A 19,224-nucleotide genomic window follows, 5' to 3' on the forward strand; every position below is an offset into this window, starting at 1 on the left:
GTAAATCAAAAAATACTGTCAACAGTCAGAAAAAAATAATTGCTCATCATGTTTTTAGATATAAAATGTTATATACAGTACATCAGGTGAATACTGAGCAAAGGGTCTGAATACTTAGGACCATGTGATATTTCAGTTTTTCTTTTTTAATAAATCTGCAAAAATGTCAACAATTCTGTGTTTTTCTGTCAATATGGGGTGCTGTGTGTACATTAATGAGGAAAAAAATTTACTTAAATGATTTTAGCAAATGGCTGCAATATAACAAAGAGTGAAAAATTTAAGGGGGTCTGAATACTTTCCGTACCCACTGTATATGAACAAACCCCTCTATAAAAAACTTCAGAATAGAGATAGGAATAAAATGGTAGTTTGTTGTATGTAAGAGCTGCTGAAGTGGAGAAATAGCTCACAGCCTTTAAAGATATGTACTGAAACCTACAGATATAGATAAAGATAAAGCATAAAATGTGTATTTTGGATGTTAAGTTAAGTGAGGTTTTAAACCTTGATCTGATGTGATCAAGGGCCATCTATACCAAGGCTTTACCTTGGGTTAGTGTCTCGATGTGATCAGCATTAAACCGACTGCTGACAAGACCTTACATCAGCAGCCCAAAACAATCATCGATTCAAAACTACAGTGACTCTTCCTCACCTTAATGACAATGTGGCCCTTCCTGGTGCCGCTGCGGTCCAGCTCTCGGTGCTCCTTCACCATGACGATCTCGCCCTCCTCCTCCACCTTGTGTGTGTTCTTCTCCACATGGTTGAGGATGCGGCAGTAGTCCTCTTGTGCGATGCACACAAACTGGTCCACAACAACATGAGGAAGAGCAATGAACTGATAGTAGAGCAGGAGGTTAGTCTGCACCACACACGGGTACTCATAGCACCAACTCATGAGTGGAGCGCGCTCAGTGCAACGCGTCTAAGAGGATGTGCGTGAGCGCCGGACTCACGCCGTAAGAGGAAGTTAAGGTGGAGACTTTATTTTAGGGAATCAGCAGTGTTGCTATATCAGGAGGCATTTGCATGCGGACCCTGACCACAGCACTGTGTGACATGACCGTGATAACACTGCTCACTCCCAACTCTTGACTGAAGTGTAAGTATGCAGACATTTAACGGGACATGAACCGCCCTATAATCAGATATCCCGCAACATTTGATATTCCTATCTCTTGGACTTCATTAAGCACTGATCTGTTTGTCGTTAAGTTGAAAACCAGCACTAGTCAATGTCAAAATGTTTGAGATGGCCAATCAAATCAAAGAAGGCAGGCTTTTCTGTTCACAGAAGTCGAGCATGATTTCCAGTGTGATGCCTCAAAGTGTACGAGATGAGATGTACGTTTCATGACAGAAATATTTAACACCTGACATTTATATACAGTGATGCAAACTAACTGACTTTGAATTGAAAATATATCGCTTATTACATGTGGTTCATGTAATGTAACATGCAATTGAATGCGTCATTTGAAAAAACATTACATTTACGCATTTAACAGAAGCTACTTGCATTTCATTCAAGGTATCGGTTTTTATTGGTTCACGCATTCCCTGGGAATTGAACCCATGACCTTGTTTATTATTTAACTTTCAGTCAGTTCCTTTCACTAAGCTATTAAGTGATTTCAGAAGATTTTAGCATGCAGCTTCTTCAAAATGTTTCCATGATCATTCAATCATTCAGGTTTGGATCAACTTGAGGGTTAGTACTTCCACAAACATTTTATTTCAACAAGAAAGGTGCGTGACGAGGATGTAGAGGGAAACTACGAGGGTTTGTGAAACTGACATGTGCGTTGTGATGCAGACCAATGAGAAGTTCACAAAGGTGGTTTGTGCTGCACATTAAAGGGATAGTTCACCCAAAAATGAACATTCACCTTCATGTTGTTCCAAATGTCAAAGTTGTTTGGACCCCAAAGACTTTCAAAATATCCTCCCTGCTTTTGTATTTTTATGTCTGACTTAGAATTTTGACTTGTCTTATAATTAAATTTTTTTTTTATGTTAGCTTCAACTTTGTCATAATTTTGTCTTTTATCTCATAATTGTTACTTTTTATCTCATAATTATGACAGTGTATTATGTTTTCAACATTATCTCAATTACGACTTAAAGGGATAGTTCACCCAAAAATTTTAATTCTGTCAGTAATTATCCACCCTCGTGTCGTTCCAAACCCGCAAAACCTTCGTTCATCTTCGGAAGACAAATTAAGATATTTCTGATGAAATCCGAGAGCTCTCTGACCCTCCATAGACAGCAAGGATCCTACCACGGTCAAGGCACATAAAAGCAGTAAGGACGTCGTTAAAATGGTCCATGTGACATCAGTGGTTCAACCGTAATTTTACTAAGTTACGAGATTACTTTTTGTGTGCAAAGAAAATGAGGGAAAACCACTGAGGGTCTTACTGGTTTGGAACGACATAAGGGTAATTAATTACAGAATTGAAATTTTTGGGTGAACTAACCCTTTAACATGACATCATTTTGACTTTTTATCTCATAATTAATACATAGTATTTCATCATTTTGAATTTATCTTATAATTATGACATAGTTTGTCATAATTTGGAATTTATCTCATAATTACAAGATAACTATCTCATAGTACATTGATATAATTGATCATAATATATATATATATACATATATATCATTATGAGTTAGTACATCAAAAAAATGTATCTCATAATTTCTACTTATTTCATAACTATGCAATACGTTATAATTTCTGCTTTATCTCATAATTATGATTTAATATGTCAATATAATATGTTAATATGTTTTTATCTCCTAACTGATACATAGTATCTCATAATTTCGACTTTATCTTATTATTTTGACAATTTTTATGTCATAATTACAAGATAATTATATCTCATAGTACAATAATATAATTTATTTATATATTTATTTATAATTTGTGTGTATATATATATATATATATAACTTAGTATGTCTAAATGTTCTTTATTTCTATTTCATAATTTCAAAGATTAATGAATGTTTAGAAGAATTTTTCATTGGCAGTTTGTTAACTAATGAATTAATTAATAGAGCCTTAATGTAGCCTAAAGTGTGACCAAACAATAAATAATCCAAACATTTTCAAACAATATCTAGGGCATGTTGTAGTCCAGATTAAAATGTAAAAAAAACCTTGAAAATAAATAGCCTATTAAGTCTAAATATTTAAGTATTCGGTGCTGTGATGAACACTGCTGCGAATACAAAAATCTGAATGGCTGTTTAAACCATAGATATGTATCTATGGTTTAAACCATTTAAATAAGTTTTTAGAAAGTAGTGCAGCTGCTTAGTTTACGGGGTTTCCGGGGTAACGGCTGCATTTCTGCAATTTAGCGCCATCTGCTGTCAGAGAGAGAGTGAATGTGCACTTTCATTCAGAGCGTCTCTCACGTGTTCAGCCATGCGCTTCTTATCCGTGCTTGTTTACATCAGAGAGCGCATGCGTCTTTAACGCAGCATACAGCGCTGTTGTGCATTGTGACCAGTTGATGGGGAAAATATTCTTAAAATGCCCACGATAACAATATCATGCATATTCATTACCGTGATATATCGCATTACCGAATATCGGCACATGTCTAATTATGACATTGTATCTCATAATTCTGATTTATCAAAGCATGATTTTTTTCTTACGTGGCAGAAATGAGCTTGCATACATGCTCTCACCTGGCAGTCATCTCCTTTAGTGCACACGACCCCGTTCATGAACTGTCTGTCTAGAGATGGTGAGATTCCGAAGCTGTTGCCCATGCACAGGATCTCCGTTCGGCCGTCTCCATAGCTGATCTCTACAGAACCATTCAGGATCACGTACCACAGGTCCAGCTGCAAACACAACAGTGCACTATGAAGATAGACGATAGACGTCAAATGAGTTTTATGCATGTCAGATCGGTTGTTACAGACGCTGGTATTGTGGTAAACAACAGTTGAGATGGCATTCCAGGGATCATGTCGATAAGCTCTAGACATTTTTACTAAGGATAAGGATAAGGATTCATCTAACAGCAGAAATAAATGCGATAACAGCAGTCAGTGAACTCTGCATGTCTCTGTGCGAATGAATAGCGTAGTTTCATCTGATACACAAACTCAAACACACGTGATGCTCACGGTGATGCTCCACAGCTGCTCTGGGAGTCACTTCACAAGCTTTTCACCATTTAATTTGAGAAAAACTACCGTAAAATACACACTGACACTGAAAGTAAAACTGAAAGACCTTTACATGAACCCATCCAAATAAAAGTCCAGTTTAACGTAAAGAAATTATGACAGAAATATATTACCATTGTATACTAAAAATGTAAATCTCAAGTAATAATATCTATATTGTATGATATGGAAATAAATATTGCGATAATATTTTTGGCCATATCGCCCAGGCTGAAAAGGTGAAGTGCCTCCGTTCATGTGAAAATGTGTGTGTGTGAATCTGCTGAAATATCTTGACCTTTGCTTCCACTCCGTTTGTTTCTGTCTCCTTCTCATCCACACAGAAGCGTGTTTGTCTCGTTGACCTTTACAGTAGCCCACACACAAATAACACGGCTAAACGTCTCTGTGCGCTTCCCCTCTCAGCTCTTCTTTAAACTTATTAATGACATGCTTCAAAGTGTTTTCCTGTGGTCCGATATCTAACATAGTTACTCGGTTTCATGACAGACTGCTCAACCTCAAAAAAAAAACACATAGTGCTCTTTAGAGGGCTGCATTGTCACCACCAAGTCACTGATGTACTGTAAAATCTCAAATGATTCTCATCTTTCTCTTAATATAAATAAACCGACCCTGTCTAAAATAACAGTCCAGATCTCTGAATAAAGGAACGTCAGATCATCACAGATCAATGTTTTGTCAGTTTTGGGGCTCATGACTGTGTGAGTAAGATTTGTTTTTATGCCATACATTTGCATTTAAAGCACTTAAATCGAATTCATAAAGCGTGTGAATGGTAATTGAAATCGATTCTACCAGCCCTACTAGTACTAGTGATGCTGACATGGCATGTCTCTACCTCCTGCTTGTCCTGAAGAATGATGGTGCCTTCCTGTTCCACCACCTCGAACATCATGACCCGACACAGCTCCCTCCTCACGGACATGGTCATGTTAGCGAAAGCCGGCAGCTGATGCATGAACTCCAGGAGCTGCTCTGTAGAGAGAGATGTTGATGAGTGCGATGTTTGCTTTTCATTTGGACTAAAAAAAGCACAAGAAGTGATTACTGTGTATGCAGTAAATGAACTCCGTTAGCGTTACCCTATTTGGCATTGTGACATATTTCGTGACAACTATGTGCAACCCCCTCTTTGTCCTGATTTTCAAAAATGATGCTGATGAAAATTCAGCTTTGCATCACAGGAATAAATTATATTTTAAAGCATATTAAAATAGAAAACTGTTATTTTAAATTGCAATAGTATTTCACAATATTACCTTTTTCTGTATTTTTGATCAAATAAATGCAGCCTTGATGAACAGAAGAGACTTCTACAGTTCTAAAAAAACAAGACTTCATTTTGCATCTCAAGCAAATGTATCTCGATTTAAAGGATGTTTAGATATTTGAATCCGAAAGCAATGCAAAAACACAGAGGAAGACATTAATTTAATGGATATAAATTTTTAGCAATGCGTGCAACATTTAATGCCACGCCTTTATCAATCGGAGACTTTCCGCTCTGATTTAAGACCTTTTTAGGCCTTAATTTGTGGAACGGTGAATGTGCACTGACTATCAACTTAAGACCTGCAGAAACCCTGTTGTCTGTTCTCCTTCATCAACAACCAAGCGCTTTACCGATGTCGTCATCGGTCCGATCCACCGCATCCTTCTCTAGACACTCTCGCACCAGATCTCTGCCCAGAAGAGCCTCCGAGGAGCGCTCGATATCTTCATCCTCCTCCTCTTCCTCAGAGTCCACAGGAGCTTCGGGGAGGCCGGACAGATCCACGTCTCCCATCTCGCTCTCGGTGGCCTGCGGAGGAACAAACAGCATTGATTGCGGCTGCTCAGTTTTATGAAAGGAAATCACATTGGACTCCTGCTTTCACTGCTATTCAGCACTTCCTTTCTCATTAATGTCAATGTAATCTCTGCTAAGAAGGGACTTTTGAGAAACTTTCACGAGATGCTGTGGATGCAAATATCAGGTCTGACGCTGCGTTTGCATGCTTTCCTGTCATGAGCCGCATGTGCAGCGCTGCATATATTAAACTGCATCTCATAGCACTGTGTCTGTCATGTGTTTAGTGGCTTGTAGTGCATGTGTGTAATGAAGATGAATGGAGTGTAACACCTGTTCTGGAACTGATATCAGACCTTTCATTAAAAGGTTACATTAAAGATTTGACTTGTGTTCTTTCATCCAAACCTATGAATATTCAGCAGTGTAAAAATACTAATGTAAATGCACATCATGCATGTGAACAATGCGATATATAACACACAGTACTCAGTACACAGTACACAGTACACACAGTACTGATCAGATCAGTCACTAATCTATGATCATCGGTCCAAAAAATATGTATGAAAGAAACTGCAGATAGCAGAGCTGCAGTTGAGACAGGAAGGACAGAAAAGGCACATATTACTGAGAAAGTCAAAGAGGAACCAGAACTCAATAGCGTGTCACAAGCACCTTCTGTGCGTTTCATACAGAGACTCGAAGTGATATGTGATATTAAATTAAATGCATGCATTTAGCAGACACTTTTATCCAAAGCGACTTACAGTGCATTTAGGCTATACATTTTTTATCAGTATGTGTGTTCCCTGGGAATTGAACCCACGACCTTTGCGCTGCTAACGCACTGCTCTACCACTAAGCCACAGGAACATATATACGATATGATATAGTTTACAAACAAAAATGCTGATTGAATTAGAACACATGGCACTATTACCCATTATTTGTTGTTATTCAAATGTGTCATTTGTTTTTGTGTGTTACAGACAACAAATAGTTTTTCTTCAAATGTGAAATGCATGTATGTATTTTCTTGGATTGAAATATATGGAGGGCATAATATATATTTAAATGCTTATTTACAATAAGGTTCATTCATGAACAATACTTCTACAGCATTTATTATTCTTAGTTAATGTTCATTTCAGCATTTACTAATGCATTATTGAAATCACAAGTTGTGTTTGTTAACATTAGTTAATGCACTGCAAACTAACAGGAACAAACAATGAACAACTGTATTTTTATTAACTAACATTAACAAAGATTAATAAAGAGTGTAATAAATGTAGTGTTCATTGTTCGTTCATGTTAATTAATACATTAATGTTAGCGAATGACACATTGTAAAGTGTTGTCATATATTTTCAAAAATATACAGAAAATAGTAAAAATATAAATATTGGTACAAAATATATTCACGTAAATATTTTTTGAATTATATTTGAGCAAATATATTTTTGTATATTTTAAATTATACATTTACAAAAAAATATATATATTTTTTTACCATATGGGAATTTTTTTTCCCACAATTTAGATACTTTGAACTGTCAGTTCAAAATACTGATTTAATAATTCCTTTGAGCAATCAAAAATGCTCACAGAAAAAGGTTCACGTACTTTCATGACTATAATCAAGACTGAGCACTGAGCGCTCGTCAGGTGATCAGGAGAAGAAGTGGCCGTACCTGGTAGATGTCTGATAGGCTGCTGCTCCCTGAGTCACTGGCGATGCTGCATCCTGATTGGCTGGGAGGCATGTGCATCTGCTGGTGGGCGTGGTCTGTCAGGTGCATCTTGCTGAGGTCACCAGGAAGCTGTGCAGACAAGACAGGAAGTGAGAAATGTTGAATCGAGGACATCATGTATAATGCAGCTCATGAGTGACCTGTCCGCCGCTGAATGTGAGTGAGGAAAATACGCCAGCTTCAAAAAAGGCCTAAAACTCTAAAGGCCTGTTTACACAAAGAACGACTACTTTAAAGCTAGGGTATTCAATTAAAGTTTCAAGAGGTCCGGTCTCTATATTTCCTTCCCAGCAGAGGTACGGACAATTCGGTTTAGGAAAAATTATACATTTCTATCTGTGCAGCAGCAGTGCTTTGTAAAAGGAAAAAATACTAAACATCAAAGATGAGGATATTGGGCCCCAAGAGCCAAAGCAACTGATGTTTCATCAGCTTTCATAAGTGTAACAGTGTTTCCTATGAAATTCTCTTAACATGCTGATTAGTCATGCTATATGTAGATGAAAAAAAAAAAACTTTTAGTCACAAGCCAGGCATATTAGATCTGTCGGAGTGTGACAGATAAAAATAATTTATGCAAAAGCAATTCATGTGTTTGCTGCATTCTTGCAGTGTTTTAGCAAAAGTGTTTCACTGTGTTTAAATGCAACTGTTGTTAAAATAAACACCATCATCTGAAGCTCTTTTAGCGCTTTCCATTTATAGCAGGGGAGAGAAGCAACACACACACACAGAGCGGAAAGGGTTTGAATAAAATGCGTATCATAAACAAGCCTGAGCACTTGTGGTGTGTACTGCTCTGCCCACACACCTTAGGATGTTACAAATGCAAATATTTATCATCTTTTCTTAAATTTTTCCATGTAAAATCATCACGTAGTTGATCAAGAGTTAAACAGAGGAGCTGTTGATGAGAGTGCAGGTGCAGGTTTCATCCTGTGAATGAGCCGGACAGCTGTGTAAAGGGCATCTGTGATTCGTAACTGTGGCATAAGGGCAAACGAGAGGCGCTGCTAATTGCTGCAGTCATACTGTGCTCGCTCACACGAGGGTCTCTCCCCGGCGCCTCAATTAATGATGCCGGGAGATTAAATATGAATGAGCCAGACTCCAGGATTCACGCACGACTGACGCACTGATCACCTGGATGGAAATGCATGGTATTCACATAAACGGTGTGTTTGAGCCTCACTGTAATACTCAAAGATACACATACTGTGGCTAATTAAGAAGGAAGAGATGTTTTTATGAGGAGGCTTTATGGGACATAACTCAGGGGTGCTGAGAGACGTTGTCCTTGTGGGAACTCCACTGAATTATTCATGCGTCCCACCACGCTCACGTCTAGACTAGACAACATTCAGACTGACCATCACTTCAACAGGACGCTGTGTGTGTGATGCACTCTGTGTTTTCTACCATTTTATATGTTGGATGATAGTGATGGTTTAGTATTAGATAAAAAAATGCCCTCATTAAAGGTAAAATGCAAGTGAAAACAATATCCAGGGCAAACGCTGGCCTTAATACAACAGTTAAAAGGGTAAAGCAGCAGACAGAGTTTGAAAGCAGAAATGTCGAGCTGCATTACCTGAATTAAAGTGTAAATAAAATTCACATGTGCAAGTCGGGCAGTCCGTCACAGGTTCAGAATAAATGAAAAAATGTTTACACTTCTCATAACAACATAATGTCTCAATCATTGTGTTTTGTGATATCGCTTTGTAATGCAATGTAATGAAGTATATATAGTCTGTTGCGCTGTGTGTTTCAGAGAGAAGCGCAGCACTGTTTTCATTTACACATGAGCAGCTCATGTTTGATGTCAGAATGTTTATTTTTGGGTGAACCATCCCTTTAAGGTCTCCATGCTTTTTCTATAAAGAAACAGAATGTTGAAGGAAATTCTAGAAAATAATAATTTTGAACTTTTTGCAAATAATATTTGAAAATATGCTCACTTTTACTCTTATTTGTAAGTTCAGTATGTCGAAAACCCAAAATATTTCATGTCTAGTCACATTCAGTTAGGAATTACATGAAGCACGTAAATGCTATATATTTTCAATTCAAAATGGCAAAATTTGAGAAAACGTAAAGTAGTTTGCATCGATAGATTTTATATTGGGATATAATAATAATATATATATATTTTTTTGTATAGTGCCTTTAAAAGGGTTCTTTCTCAAAGCGCTTTACAACACAAGCAAACACAACAATCCAAATTAGAACACAAAAATACAGAATGACAATCAGTTAAAAGCATGTCGGAAATAGAACGGATATGAACATTTCTATCGTAAAACAGCTGTGAAATATTAAATGTTTCACTACTTCCAGTTAAAACTGATGCTTCGTGCTGGGATTTGTGCTTTGCCTCAGTGAACTCTGTAAACTCCGCCTACTTTTCAATCATTTTGACATTGACGAGCGCTGTTACACCCAGCACAGGCAGACCAGCCTAAAAATGTAACGTTTAAACCTTTCTGTCATCCTGACAACAAACAAATAACTGCATAATGGAGGGCAGCAGAGCAGCGCAAGATTCTCAGATTTTGGAGGGACAGTTTGGCCATTTCTAATTATTGGGGGGAACTATGGTGGATACGGACCTGATTTAATGTTTAAAAATTAGGGAATTAAGACAGCCAATTGCCGTACTGTTATTTACTCTATAAATACTATATTTTCTATCTTACAGTCAAATACTACAATAGTACTATTTCTTATTTTGAAAAATATTTTATTTAGTAATACTACTACTAATAATAATAATAATAACGATCCCTACAAACGAGCATAGCAAGCCTGAAACATTTTTAATTAAACTGCATTTTAAATTGCCACTTTTATTGGAAAAAACACAACTAAATTTTACAGTAAAAACAGCTTAAGCATCTAAGCAACTGCATAGCAATACCCCAGCAACCACCTACAACAACTCATCATGCCAGAACGTTTTGCAAGGGCACAACAGACAGACAGACAGATGGTATGTTTGTATTAAATGCAGTGCTATCCAGGGGCAAACAAGGTGCCAACTTACACCATGTGAGCACTGTGAACAGAGCAGCCATATGGCACCCTGCCCTATCCGTACGCTCCACGAGCAAAGCCCAAGCTCTTCCTTACAAAGAGACACTCGATGTCAGACCTCCTGAACCTAGAATCAACTGCATGACGTCACACACTCATGGCATGATTAAGGCTGATCTGATCCCATCTGCCTTCACACAACAAGTATAGGAAGATCAAAAGCTAATGATTCGGGATGGGAATCACAGATGCGTCCCGAACACACCGAGTACACACCAGCAAGTGTCTGCTGCGGAGGTTTTATAAAGGGAACACTGTCCTTCTATGGATGAGCGAAAACCAAAGCATATATTGATGGAAACAGATGACTATAATGGGCACTGAAGGACTGAAGGCCAATGTTTAACTTATATACGGCCTGAGAAAACCATGTTCTTGATGAGAACAGGCCATCTTTCTTCAATTGGTTTTACAGTTTACCTTGTTGCTGTTGTGAACTCAGTCATAAAAGACTATTTAGTCCAAAGCATCACTCTTTACATGTGGAGTCGTTTCAGAGAGCAAGCAACCTTTCTTTCAAATAAAAGATGTGCTCTTACCATCTGAATATTATCCAAACAGATGCTGAGAGCTTTTAGCTGCTCTATCCTGGGAGGTTTAGGGTGTCATGTGGACAGGAAGGTTAGGCGATCAGGATCAATACACTCAGCATTAGCCTCGACACGTTCCGTTCCATCGTTAAATTATGAGTCAAGGCAAATGCTGCACTTTGAGAGAGCAGCTTACCTCCACTTCCTGTTACTCACCAGATCTGCTGACTGAAAGAAAATCTATGAGTGAAAGCGTGACCATCGGCAAAGCACAACAAAAACAAAGGTCAGAGCCTCCAAAATTTTTACCATCGGGTTTGGTAAATGTTACATACAGAAGTGTATCGGATGCCGTGCACGTGCTCAAGGAAGTTGGACATAGTGCTGAATTAGAGGTAAAAAATGATATAAATACTGTTCGGTTTCTCGCACAAACCGATCGTTTCGTGTGTTAGGACATCAATGTGTCGTCACGAGCCGCAGGGTTTATGAACCTTCCCAGGAGTTGCTGGCCAACCAAAATTACTCCAAGAGTGCAACGGCGACTCATCCAAGAGGTCATAAAAGAATTACTTTTTTATGGAGTAACGCAATATTGTAATGCATTACTTTTTAATGTAACTTTCCCCAACACTGCGTTTGTGTACCTAAGACTGTTTTTATCTTGACAGTGCCTTGAAAATGCAACGCTCATGGCGCAAGACTCTTAAAAAACCACAGAGACGTGACACACACTGCACGTGTACTTCTGAAATCAGCTGTGGAAGTGGTGGTATTCGACGCTTTTGCAATTATTCCAACATTTAACAGATTAGTCAAGGTCTGTACAGACTCTTTCAATCGGACAGAAATGTTACTCTGAGCAACGTAACTAGATCCTTTTTTCTGATGCACGCAAAAACTGAACGTAACCCATAACAAAGAGCTAGAGAGTCTTTTTGCTCATATAATTAAAACAGCAGGATTTGAAGTCAGTCTGCACATGATATCTGCATGGAGAACAGCCCGGTCCTGTCCAGCGTCCCTCTACACTCTTAAAAATAAAGGTTCTTTAAGGGAGATTTCACAGGAATGCACTTAAAGAACCTATAGTGCAATGGAAAAATTGCATGGATGTTAAAGGTTTTCATGGAACCATGGACGCCAATAAAGAACCTTTATTTTAAAGAGTGGACTGTCAGTGCAGGCTCTTATTAGTCTTCTTGAGAAGGAAGCCTCCAACAGGACGTGAAAGCACCTGACATTCGAGAACTAAAACCCTGACACTCGTCCATGGACAGTATAGAGGGGAAAATAGCTTTCAGAAGGCCTTTAATAACATTGCCAGGCGGTTGGCTGCCAAGTTCAAAGATGGCCAGACCCCGGGACACTAATGGAGCCGGAGAGTGCAGCCGAGACACAAAGCTGAAGGCCAATTATCGGCTCCTGAATTATGAATGATGGAGATCTTCCAGCTCGGACATATCACAGCAGGCCACAAGCGGAGCTCGAATCACTGGAATGCTATGAGCCTCCTGAACATCAACTGTAAATCACGAATGGAGAGGAAAAGAAATGTATGTTTGAAGACAGCATTCAAACAGAATCAAACCGGAAAAAAGAGAAATAAATGATGCAAACTCTGATTATGATGAACTCTAAGGAATCGAGACACGTACAGTGATATGCATCGTATCGCGAGCCCTCGAAAATAACGTGACCTTTGAACTACTTACATTAAACAGATCACAGTTCACCCAAGCCTCATGTTATTCTAACCTGTAAATCCTCTGTGTAATAGATGTTAGTCAGACTTTCACTATATTACAGTCCCTCTAGGATTTCACCTTTTTTTAATGCAAATTTTGGGTAGCATTTTAGGGTAACACTTTACTTGAAGGGGTGTGCATAAGACTGACATGACACCTTCATAATCATGACATGACACATGTCATGAATATGAAGGAGGTTGTATGCATGTTTATGACAACTGTCATTAAGTGTCATTCGCTCAGTTATGTCATTTTTTATGTAAATATGACATTATTTGACCTAACCCTAACCTAACCCTACCCCTACCCTTACCCCTAACCATAGCCCATAACAAAAGACATCTCAAACAATGTCACATTTGCATTAAAAATTACATAACGGAGAGAATGACACTTAATGACAGTTGTCATAAACATGCATAAAAAACCTTCATATTCATGACATGTGTCATGTCATGATTATGTAGGTGTCATGTCATGATTATGAAGGTGTCATGTCAGTCTTATGCACACCCCTTCAAGTAAAGTGTAACCCATTTTAGTCTAAGGACCCATTCTCAATATTAACTAGTTGCTTATTAGCATGCATATTACTAGCATATTGGCTGTTTATTAGTACTTATAAAGCACATATTGTCTTATTCTGCATTACCAAATTGTAGATACCTTAATTCAATCCCATAGCGAAACTAACAACTGCCTCACTATTAATAAGCAGCAAATTAAGGGTTTATTGAGTAAAAGTCGTAGACAGTTAGTTAGTTAGATAGTTAAAAGTGAGAATTGGTCCCCAAACTAAAGTGTGACCACATTTTTTATAATTAGGATACCAATGAAAAAACGTGCTTTTTGTGAATGGCCCCTAATGTGTCAGTAACTTTAGGTTGTTCTGCATTTTTTCATGATTATTTTAATATCTAATTATGTAGGATTGCAATAAAAATACATGATTTTGTTGATATTGTGTTGCATTCCACAATGGCGAAACGAAAGTGAATAATAATTTGCTCATATTCTGCTAAACTCCATCTGTGCATCACAGAAGAAAGCAGGTCGATCGGGTCTGACAACACAAGGGCAAGTGAATTATGAGTGAGTTTTCTTTTTAGACCTAGTCTACCAAATGCATAAAACACATACAATAGTCTCAGTGTTTACAGTATTAGTGAGAGTAAGAGTGAAGTGTGAATGTGCAGACGCCTGTAAGCTTCATAATGAAGACAAACACCAGGCAGACACACCTGTCACACTACATTCGCATCCAGGACAATGTCTTGAGCTGTACTGTAGCAGCATCAGGACTAGAGCGGCTTCCTGTCATGAATCATCACTGAAGAGACAGCTTGTGTCCAGCGACCGCAGATCAGACACGTGTTGGTAAAGTCTGGACTTGACTGCATGTTGAAACAGAGTTTCGTGAAGAGGGGAAACCCACAACTACTGCTGCTATTTATTCTCTCTCCGGTTCAGAGGTGGGAAAGTTCCTGTATAAATCCATCAGAGCACAAACGCATCTGACTTTGCATGTTATTATTCATAATCATTCATAATCAACGTAATAACTCAGACTCTGACTAATGTGTGACACGCCCACTTTTCACCATCCAATCAAATCCAGTGTTTCTCTTATTGAATGTGTGCTTTCTTTGGCAGCTTGACTTCCTGATGAGTGAAATGCTGCGACTTTGCGATGCTTTCAGAATATTATTCTGTTTATTTGAACGGCCCAATCACACGAGTTTGGGGCGGGACTATCAGTTTGGCTGAACAATGGCAGATGGGGAGTGCTTGGGAAACACTCAGAAATGACACACAGACACAAATGTTGTACAGTAAATGTACAGTAATGACACCTGACTGATGCTCAGAACTGGTGAAACTGGTCATCTACACATCTGACTTCTGATATTCACTGCATGCAGGATATTCCGTGAAATGGGATGCATTCAAGCCTTCATCGATTCATGAGAATCTGAAAAAATATCTTTAAGATGCTTTCCATTGTCTCTGGCAGCAGATGCATGAAGAAAGAAAGGAAAACCGCATGCATATCCACAGCAAAGCACAAACGCAGTCAACACACACCACAATTATGACATCACTTACTTTGGAGGACCACGGCTGCAAGCAGTTGGCATAGCAACGGACGAGGAAAGCCATTTCCCAATAAGAGAGGGAAACTTTCCAGCGAACGAGAAAAGCAAGAGCGAGTTTCACTGAGAATCCAAATGAATAAACACTCGACCTGGCCGTGACGTCAAAGAACGAGCAAATCACGCAGTACCCGTTTTACCAGGGATCACCAGAAACGAGCCTCGCAGGATCAATTCTGCGCACACTTACAGAACCCCGTCCAGACCCATCAGCACTCCACAAACTTCCTCTTCACACGAGCACAACTCCAGGAGTCCAGAAAACTCTATGCGTCTGCACCCTTCTGGTCCCGCGCAGCACTGGAGACCGAGCCCAATGCAGACACTTTCTGGGGAGAACGGCAGAATCCGGCTCTGGGGCTCGTCCCGCTGCTTCATCCAGCCTCCGAGCGCGCATCCCTGGCTGGAGACTCTCCCTCGAGACACGTACATCGATTGGACGCTCTGCCACTGAAGACGGAGCGTCTAGAAGTGAGAGCCACGGAGAGAAGCCCGGCAGAAAAGCATGACATCACCTGTGCTGGGAGGGGTGGGGTGGGATGGGGGGACTGCATTAGAGCGATTGGCTGCGCGGAGGAGAGGAGAGGAAACGCGAGCGTCTTTATTGATCAGACAACAGCCAGTGTCTTCTGCAAACTCCACTGCGCACAAACACAGTTCATAAATGACAATGACGAGGAGCATAAATCACTGCTGGAGGAGACGGATGGCAAAATCAGCTCGTTATGCAAATGTATTCCTTCTGCACGCGCACCGTGATCTGTTGCGCTCTTTTGTGAGCATGACAAAGGTGCACTTCTGCAGAGGCATGAGGAAAAGAGAGCCTATAATGAAGATGTAATGGGAATTGCGTCTGAATCCCATGACTGCTCACCTCAGAAGCTCAAGCATGACATCATCTCTTTCAGAGGCAGCCAATGGGAGCGCAGCACATGGAGCTTCCCGAGGACTGAGCGAGGCGCTGCCTCTGAGCGGCTTCTCATCCCTCAGTTTGGTTTGCTTCAGGCACAGATCAGAATCAGAGACGCAGCACACACGGGCAAGACTTGAGAGCGGAATCCCAAGACGGCTTTTCTGCAGGGTTTCAGAATATCAAAAATTTATTTGATATGAACACTTAACATGTACCTGTATTCAAATGGGAACAGTAAGTGTACACAGAAATGGCATGCAATGCAGTGGTGGTGCAGGTCACTTTAAATGTTTGCAAACGGCATCAACGCAACATACCTCAGGTTTAATTTTTTTCCACATCTATATATATAATATATGTCTTGAAAAAACTGAAAATATTAGACAGGTCAACTCGGTAGAGCTTTAAAATTATATGTTGTATTGTAGAGATTTTTATGTAATGTGCAGTAAAATTTGTGTGATTAACTTACACAATAAGAAATTAAATTAAAAAGAAATCAAAACACCTCGACCAGCCCAGCACTGTAATACTGACTCAACCAATGAGGTGGGCTTAAGGCGGGACTATCTGTTTGTCTGACCAATGACAGCGAGGGGGGTGTTCAGGAAAAAAAATACACACTGCACCTTTAATATTTGATATATTACTTATATTTTTGCTTGATATATTAAAAAAAACAATAATACTAAAATATTAACATGTCATTATACTCTCTGCAACACGTGTTTTATGAAGCCTTAATATAATTCATAATGTGTAGGGGTGACCAAAATTCAGTTTATGCCTAATTTTATTTCACGGTAACGATATATTTCATGATATAGTCATTTATATGTAGTTATTCTGAACATAGACAAAAAGGGCTTTATGTGATAAATAAACTCAAATACTTCAGAAATGAAAAGTACTTCACCTTGTTTGAATTTTCTTTTATTTGGTACATTATTTATTTAGTAAAAACACAAGATTAACCACCCCCAAATGACCGATATTAAATGCAACTTTTAGGTGCTTTAAATAAGGTGTTTCTGAATTATTTTTACATCTCATGTTATTGTTATACTTCAATCCGTTTATAATATCTAAATATTTTATATTGAAATATTCTATTCATAATAAATTGCATTTATTACTTTTAACTTTGTAGAACAGAATGCTACTTATATTGTTTAAATTTGTTCCCGGATATCTTCTAATTACACTGTGTTTTAAGGGGCTTGTTTTGCTCTTTTTGTGAGATTTGTATTATGTATATATAAATACACACACATGCATGTTTATATATACGTTTATATTTTAAATATATTTATATATAATATAAATATAAATATATACTGTATATGTGTGTATTTATATATACATAATAAATGTACACAGTACACACACATATATTATGTAAACAAAAACATTTATTTTGGATGCGATTAATCGCGATTAATCATTTGACAGCACTAAATTATTTATATGACCATTAATCAGTCAAAAGTAATAACTGTGGCAAGCTTAAAAGGATAGCTCACTCAAAAATTATAATTCTGTCATCATTTCCTCACCCTGAAGTTTTTCCAAACCTGTACGAGTTTCTTTCTTCTGTTGAACTCAAAAGAAGATATTTTGAAGAATGTTGACAACCAAACAGTTGACGGTAGCCATTGACATCCATGATATTTTTTGTCCATACATTCTTCAAAATATCTTCTTTTGTGTGAAACAGAACAAAGAAGCTCATACAGATTTGGAACAACTTGAAGGCGAGTAAATGATGACAATTTTTGGGTGAACTATCCCACTGCAAACCTGCTTTAGCCATGCTTACTGAGCGCATGAACAGACCTGTGGTGAGGCTGTAGAGAGCGTAAACAGAAGACACACTGGATGTGCTTCCTGTCTGACAGAGTGTGTAAGAGTTGAGTGTCATGGTTGCTGGTTCAGAAGCCTCGACTCGTCTGTGCGGAGCATTAAGGCACACAGCGCATCAGTGCCAGAGGACAGCAGCGTCTCGCAGCTGATTAATGCATCTGTGCTGTAACTAATGAGAGCACACTGTCTGTATGGCCACAGCTCTCACTGTCTCTGCGGCTTTCAGAAGAGTGACAGTGACAAGCCGGTGGGACTTAGCTCGCACGCAGGCATGATATTCATCAGTTTCTTCATGCTAATCAAAATATGCGCTAGCAGCTCACTAGAAAAAACAATCAAATTAAGTTAATGAATCAAAATGTTTTTACAATTCATTAAAAGCTTCTGCAGTCAGTAAAATTACTGGAGCTTATTCATTTTTAAGCACCGGAGAACCGAAATTTGTGCATATGAATTTGTTCTTAACCTCATTCTAATGTGACAAATTATGAAGTTAAATTCATGAAATGAACTTAGAATATTGTAAATGAGCAATCTAGGTTAGTCGTTTGCATAAAACAAGCCCACACTATTACCATATCAGGGCTTTCTGCGAAACCTTTACAGTACAAACACTCTCTATAGCCGGGGTACTCAACAGGTGGCTTGCGTCATGCTGAAGATTAATGTATTTTTATTATAATTTGTACTCAAAAGTAGTGCAAGTATTAGACAGTGTGATTTTAATTAACTATATACATGCACAGTAGTAAATGCTGCTTGATCTCTGCAAGTGCTGTGAGTTTGAGTCGTTTATAACATGCATTTGAAAAAGCCACATGCCTCAAACAACTTAGAGAAGCATTTATAAACCTGTTGTCCAACTAGGCATGTGTCGGTATCCGATAATGCGATACATCACGGTAATGAATATGCATGATATTGTTATCGTGGGCACTTCAAAATACCGTGAATAATTATTTATTACAAATTATTCCGAATTTTTTATGCATTTTAAGAATACTTTTCCCATCAACTGGTCACAATGCACAGTATGCTGCGTTAAAGGCGCATGCACACTCTGATGTAAACAAGCACGGATGAGAAGCGCATGGCTGAACATGTGAGAGACAATCTGGATGAAAGCGTATATTCACTCC

General features: G+C 38.5%; 1 protein-coding gene across 1 annotated transcript in view; it reads right to left on the reverse strand.

Moving 5' to 3' along the window:
• The window catches only part of LOC107603232 (rap guanine nucleotide exchange factor 6-like), a 106,442-nt gene that overhangs the window by 26,565 nt on the left and 60,653 nt on the right, over window positions 1-19,224 (reverse strand). Inside the window, exons 7-11 of the mRNA XM_016295975.1 lie at window positions 7,720-7,848; window positions 5,857-6,034; window positions 5,072-5,208; window positions 3,721-3,879; window positions 659-811 (exon numbers count right to left, since the gene is read on the reverse strand). Of these exons, the coding sequence (XP_016151461.1) occupies window positions 659-811; window positions 3,721-3,879; window positions 5,072-5,208; window positions 5,857-6,034; window positions 7,720-7,848 (756 nt within the window). The remainder of the gene's footprint in view (window positions 1-658; window positions 812-3,720; window positions 3,880-5,071; window positions 5,209-5,856; window positions 6,035-7,719; window positions 7,849-19,224) is intronic.

Source organism: Sinocyclocheilus grahami, unplaced genomic scaffold (genome assembly GCF_001515645.1).
Source record: "Sinocyclocheilus grahami isolate Dianchi unplaced genomic scaffold, SAMN03320097.WGS_v1.1 scaffold343.1, whole genome shotgun sequence".
NCBI classification, from domain to species: domain Eukaryota; kingdom Metazoa; phylum Chordata; class Actinopteri; order Cypriniformes; family Cyprinidae; genus Sinocyclocheilus; species Sinocyclocheilus grahami.